At 36.8% G+C, this 6,437-nt stretch overlaps 1 protein-coding gene across 3 annotated transcripts in view; it reads right to left on the bottom strand.

The window, feature by feature from the left end:
- Window positions 1-1,526: 1,526 nt before the first annotated feature.
- Window positions 1,527-6,437, bottom strand: part of LOC143462417 (VWFA and cache domain-containing protein 1-like) — a 41,322-nt gene continuing 36,411 nt past the window's right edge. The window contains exons 14-15 of one of the 3 annotated variants that reach the window (XM_076960579.1): window positions 1,873-2,075; window positions 1,528-1,760 (exon numbers count right to left, since the gene is read on the bottom strand). In XM_076960579.1, the coding sequence (XP_076816694.1) occupies window positions 1,903-2,075 (173 nt within the window). In that variant the 3' untranslated portion in view covers window positions 1,528-1,760; window positions 1,873-1,902. Of the gene's footprint in view, window positions 2,076-6,437 lie in introns of all 3 variants that reach the window. The other 2 variants (XM_076960580.1, XM_076960578.1) reach the window with 2 other exon arrangements.

Raw genomic sequence — 6,437 nt, 5'->3', positions numbered from 1 at the left:
CGTTTAGTATTGCATTTTCAGTATTGTATTATTTTTGTTAATGTCAATCAGTAAAACCTGTAGTGTTCCTTTTGACTCCTCAAATATTTCCATTTAAAGGCTTTGTATCTTATGTTTATGCTATCACCATACTTTTACACTTTTTCCTATTCAATTTGGTAATCTGGCAAGCCTTATCTGCCGGGTGAATAGTGTGGCGCCAGTGCCACCCGAACATCCCACACCATAAATGTTTTGGATAAATTTGGACTAATATCTATCAATTTTAGCAGTCATATTCTCAATGCACCACACTATTAATTATTTATTATATAACAGAGTTATACATTTGGCAGTCTTTTCTGAAATCATAGCCTATATCTCGGCGAATACAAAGCTGGTTAACACTTGCAGCCTTTTGTTAGGGGTGGAACTGTGTTCTCGATCAAGCTCAGCTAGAAATCATAAGATGCTTTTATGGTATACGGATTGGCTTAACGAGAATATATTTGTGCAAATGAGGGCTCCAATAATGCCCTCACCCTAGCCACAGAGGCTTGATTTCCAAAATGTTTTTCTTTTGGTGGGCTTTTATTTTTACCATCCAACGCGCAAAATAACAACCTCTAATCATGACCTCGACATTTCCCTTAATTTATTGTATTTGGTATAAATATGTATAACATGTGTGCTTTCTGGTTTACTTTGGTTTCATTTAATTTTAATACAAAAGCATTCTCTGTTTGGTGGCCATGTCAGCCTTCTATCGTTGTAGCACCATTGTAATTCACATATTATACGTTTAAAGCTAGGGTTAAGAGTAAGAGCTTAGCAGCTATTTCCCGTTGTTGATTGTATGGGAGATTGAACATATACTTCTTGATTGACCAACCTACAACGAGGTTAACACCATACTTTTCGCTCTCCACAACCATTGGAGAAAAATCAACAACAGAATACAATCTGAATTCTGCAAATGTGACCCATGTTCGGTTCCAAGCTGCACTACCATTCTAATATCACTAAGTTTAGTGTTACTAATGAATAGTTCTAAATTCGAGCAATGTAACATAAAAAAACTAGCTTGGTAACGGAAGCTTGAGTGATGATGAATCATCGCCTAGTTTGGAAAGTTCTGCAAAAACTTTCCTTAGTGCAAGGATGATCGAACTTTATCCTCGAACTGAGGAAAGTCTTTGCACAACTTAAACCGGTTTGAGAATTTAGAAATTTATTTCCCAAATTTAGAACTGTTCATCAGGTCAACTGAACAGGAGCAGGCGTTGCTAACGCCTTATTCGCAGTCGCAGACATGACAACGGTATAACGTCGCTGGATATCAAAATCGGAACACGAGCTGCATTTATTGCGATGTGAGCACTCGAACTACTCAGCAACCAAGCCGACAAGCTTTGCCTTAAAATCTTGCATTAATATAAAATATTATACCATGCTAGCTGTTTCACAATTTATGTCGACTTCTGGCTAGACGCTAGACAGGTTTCAACATGCTCGTCTTTGACCTGTTATTGAATCAGCTTTCAAAGTATGCTAAATAAATTGTACGGTTTAATTTAGATTTATTGAGCATAAATTACAAATCTAAAAATAAGGAATAAGAATAAATAAAGCAATATAACCTGACAACTCAAAAGAATATAAAAACAGCCTGTAGTATGACGAAAATACGCACATGCAAGCGCAAGAAATATGGCACATTGTACAATCAAGACAGAAAGAGATAAAAAACTACACATTTCACTCCAGAGATGTTAAAATATCTGGGGGAAAAAGGACATTGAATGGCTTGCCCAAGGAATTACAGATGCACTGAACATCTGGAAAATTACCTAATGACATGGTAACATAACATAATCTACTCATAAGGCATACCTCAAACAATACAGAATAATCTCAAGTCAGTTATTTTTCTGGCATACAAGGCATAGAATCATCATCCCCATGGTGATTATAAATGTTCTGGCATGTTTCATAATTTTCTTTTGCCGTAAAGCAATCTATACATGGGGATTCACACACTGTAAAAGGGTCGGTATGTAGGCAGGCCTCTGTTCCAGAAAGGTGAAGCACACAATCTGCAATAACATATAACAAAAACACTTTGTTAAAACGTCTAATCAACAATTTTACTTAACAAGCCATACTTTTATAATAAAATTACTGACTTTCATTACCACAAAATTTTTACAGAGGCAGGATTGAATTTAGTAAATGTGCTGATATATCTTGGTTTTGTAATTTTAGAGTTTTTTTTGTTCATACGTAGTAAACATGGAAAGCCCCATTTAAGCTCATAACAAATTAATGGTGGATCTCAAAGTTCAAGGATGAGTTAATGTAACAGAATTGGTTTGTTACATGAAACTTCGTGAACACATCACAATGAAGTTGTTCTTAAGGAGGTTTCAAACACCTAAAACTAAGATCTCTATGAATTTGTTGGAAGACCTACGTAGGGCTTTAAAAAACCTGTTTAAACCAATCAGAAGGAAGTATAGTTGGTGTTGTTTTCTAGCCCGGGAATTACCTTAGCAGTCGGCGTGCTTCAATGTCCCAGGTCGCATGCAGAATTATGCTAAAAATTAGCATGAAAGTAGGTAAAATTGTTTTTTTAGACCAAAAATTTCTAGTGTTTGTTTTGGGCCTCTGTTAAAAAAGTTTGATTTATGGTTTTTTGATGGCATTTTATGGAATGGTTATCCGAAGCATACTAAATTGACATTCAAAATTTCAGAGAGCTCCACGGAGGATTTTTCAAGTAAAGAGTCTTTTAGTAAATTTACTGCATAATAAAACAAACAAAGATTTTGTGGCATTTTTCAGTCTTTGACGCCCCTTTAAACGAGTCACTGTGTGGGTGGGCACCATCGTTTCTCCTCAACATAATCACAACAGCTTTCGATTGCAGTATTCGTGTGCTTTAGATGAAAAAATGCATTCCAGTTTTATAAACTTCATGTGACATTACTAGAGAGATTTTCAACCTCTTCCACGAAAAGCAGTTTGCCAAAAAAGCCTCAACACACAGCATTGTTTATTGTGAGCAATACTGTTTTGTCGTTGCCTGTGCACAAGAAGTTTGTGTAAGGTTAGTTTTGAAAAAAATACCTACTAGATTACTAGACTCCAGTCCAGGGTTTCCCAAACTGAGGTCCGTGATAACTGCACAGGGGGTCCATTGCTCTCACAAAAAACAATTATAATTTTATTACCTTTTGACAATACCTATATGTGTGACTTGTCGTAGAGTCTGTTTTCTAATCACAAATTGCTTCGAGAGTTGATAAATTGTGCTGTAAACAGAAACCTCATCTATCGCATTGATGTTGTCAGTCTTGTTAATAAACATGATTTAATGTTATTTATTTGTGGGTTTGTATTATTCTTTCTCGGTTAGGCACAAAAATTGAGGCGACATAAGATTGCGTTCCACGAAAAATATTTACAAATAGGGGCTAGTTGCTCTTGCTCTAGACCAGCGTGGTCCAACTGCAGGCCAGCGGGCCAAAGTTGGCCCGCGAACTGATAGTCAGCTTTGATTCAAACTGGCAAATACCACTTTGTCCAAAAAGTTCTCTTAGGTTTTAGTTACACGCCTTGTTGTCCTAGCCTAAAACTTACCAGTTTAAACACTTCAACAAAGCTACAGAATGAGTACTTGTAAAAAAAGAAAGGTGGAAGAAAGGTCATTTCAAAATAAATGGGAAGAAGATTACTTATTCGTAGAAAATTCAGGGAAACCACTCTGTCTTGTATGCAAAAAAACAGTTTCAGCTGCTAAAGAGTACAACATCAAGCGTCATTATGAGGCTTTTCACAAAGTAAAGTTTAAAAAATATGGAGGTAATGAAAGAAAGAACGTATTGCAAATTCTCAAGAACAAACAGGAGAAACAAGTGGCAGCGATGTATACTTTTGTGAGCAGCCAAAAAACAAGCCTTGCAGCTTCATATGAAGTTGCACTCCTCCTCACAAAAGAAAGGAAGTCATTTCGAGAAGGTGAATTGGTTAAGAAATGTGCGATCAAAATGGCAGAGGTGTTTGGCGACAAAAAAGTTGCTGAAAAGTTTAAAACCGTGTCTTTGTCGCATCAGACAATGGCAAGGAGAGTGACCAATTTAAGTCGACACGTTTCTTGTAAGTTGGAAATCTTAATGGGCAAATGCAGATATTTTTCAATTGGTTTAGATGAGAGTACGGATGTGAGCGATATTAGCCAATTGCTGATATTTGCTCGAATAGTAGACGAGGATTTTCTTGTTCATGAAGAATTGCTTGAAATTCATCCATTAAGTGGTGGGACTAAAGGTTCTGACATATATGCAGCTCTTGACTCTGTTGTTTCCGAGTATGGAGGTTTTAAAAAATGCTCTTGTATTGCAACGGATGGGGCAAAGGCCATGGTGGAAAACAAAACTGGTCTTGTCGGATTGCTGAAACAAAATGGAGTTGATTGCATAACGCTGCATTGCATAATTCACCAAGAAGCACTTTGCGGAAAAGTTTTGAAATTGATGGACGTCATGCAAAGCGTTGTGAAGATGGTTAATCTAATAAGGGGTGGTAATAAAGCTCAACGACATCGAAGATTCATGTCATTCTTGGACAAAGTCAATGCTGAATTCAGCGACCTTCCTCAATACACGAGTATCAGATGGTTGAGCGCTGGCAAAGTGTTAAAACATTTCTTTGGCCTGCGCAAAGAAAATCTTTCTTTTTTTGAGGAACAGCGCATGGAAAACACAGATGCGTTTCAAGCGCAGCTTCAAAGCAATGAATTTCTTAGCGGCTGGGCTTTTCTAACTGATATAACAAATCACTTCAATGTGCTAAATTTGAGTTTGCAAGGGAAAGGGCAGATCATTTCGAAATTAGTGGGACATGTAGAAGGTTTCCGCTCGAAATTGGGCTTGTTCAAGGACTGTTTGGAAAGAAACGATCTGACTCATTTTTCCTGTTGCTCTGTCATCAAAGAAGAAAACCCAAGTGCCGATTTTACTCAATTCGAAAATACTATAGATTTGCTGATCGATGAATTTAGCAGCAGGTTTGCGGACTTTCGCAAGCTCAAGATTCCTCTTTCGCTATTCAACAATCCCATTAACGCGAGAGTTAGTACACAGCCACCAGAGCTTCAACTCGAAATATGTGAACTTCAGAACGATCCGTTTTTGCTTTCAAAAAAAATGGAAAATCCTGAAAGCTTTTGGAAGTTTGTCTCAAAGGAGAGGTTTCCCCTTTTAAAAGATGCTGCTATGAAGCTGTACTCTATGTTTGGAAGTACATACATTTGTGAATGTACGTTTTCAGCAATGAACAATATTAAAACAAAAAATCGAAATCAACTTGGAAACGAGGCTCTTCAGGCTTGCCTTTGCATGGTCACAACTACGATTCCCGTGGATACCAACGCTATTGTCCAGGAAGAACCTCGACCGAAAATGTCACATTGATCAGCAATTAATAGCTAAATTTTGAACTAGTCTAATTTCGATTTTAATAAAAAAAGAGAACTTTTTTCAGTTCTAATTTCAGTTCTAATATCAATGTCACATTGTTCTTCAGTTCTAAGTTCACATTTCTTCAGTTCTAATTTAAAAACATTGGCTCGCAAGATAAAAAAATTTTCTGATTTTGGCCCGCGATGAAAAGAAGTTGGACCACGCTGCTCTAGACTACGGTAGAAAATGGCTGCACAGCAACCTGATGGTAACAATTTTTTCCACATAGTCGATATTACTCGCTGTTAAATGGGAAATAGTTACCTTTGTATTACAGATCAAAATGTGTATTGTGATGTCAATTATTTGTTGCCCATCGACATTGTTTTGCACAGTACAACAGCGTTGGGTAACAATAAAACGTCACGCAAAATTTTCCAGTCCAGAAAACTTCCCACTCTTACGGCTTACAAAATAGCCAAACCTACAACTTCCTAAATGTATCTGTTTGTCGACAGAATAAAAGCAACACTTGTCTTTAATTTTCATAAAGCCTCCACAATTGCGACACACCTTCATTTAAAATTACTTGTCGCAATCGCTACTATCACTAGAATGAATGTAAATCAAACAAAAAACAACGACGCACTGTTCACCGAGCTAATTAAGAGTTGCAATGAGCTTTCCTTACCTCAAGGAGGGAAGGCAAGATATGGGGTTCAAGACAATTCTGAACATTACACTGATTACACAATTGATAAAACGTAAAACTTTCAATCACAACTTAAACACGTGCTTACATAGAAATGATATTCTTTAACTGTGTGCGTCCTAGATATTATATTGGTATGTAGAAAAAGGCACAAAAGTAAAAAGTTTAACCACAAACTTACCCTACGTGGAGTGGATAATATAACAAACAGATTCGTAGCATGCGTACGCGTGCGTTCAAACAAACTATATATGATCAGTAAAAAATGTTAAAAACAAAAAAGT

This window comes from Clavelina lepadiformis, chromosome 6, assembly GCF_947623445.1.
Source record: "Clavelina lepadiformis chromosome 6, kaClaLepa1.1, whole genome shotgun sequence".
Classification (NCBI taxonomy): domain Eukaryota; kingdom Metazoa; phylum Chordata; class Ascidiacea; order Aplousobranchia; family Clavelinidae; genus Clavelina; species Clavelina lepadiformis.
This window is presented reverse-complemented; position numbering and strand designations above follow the sequence as displayed.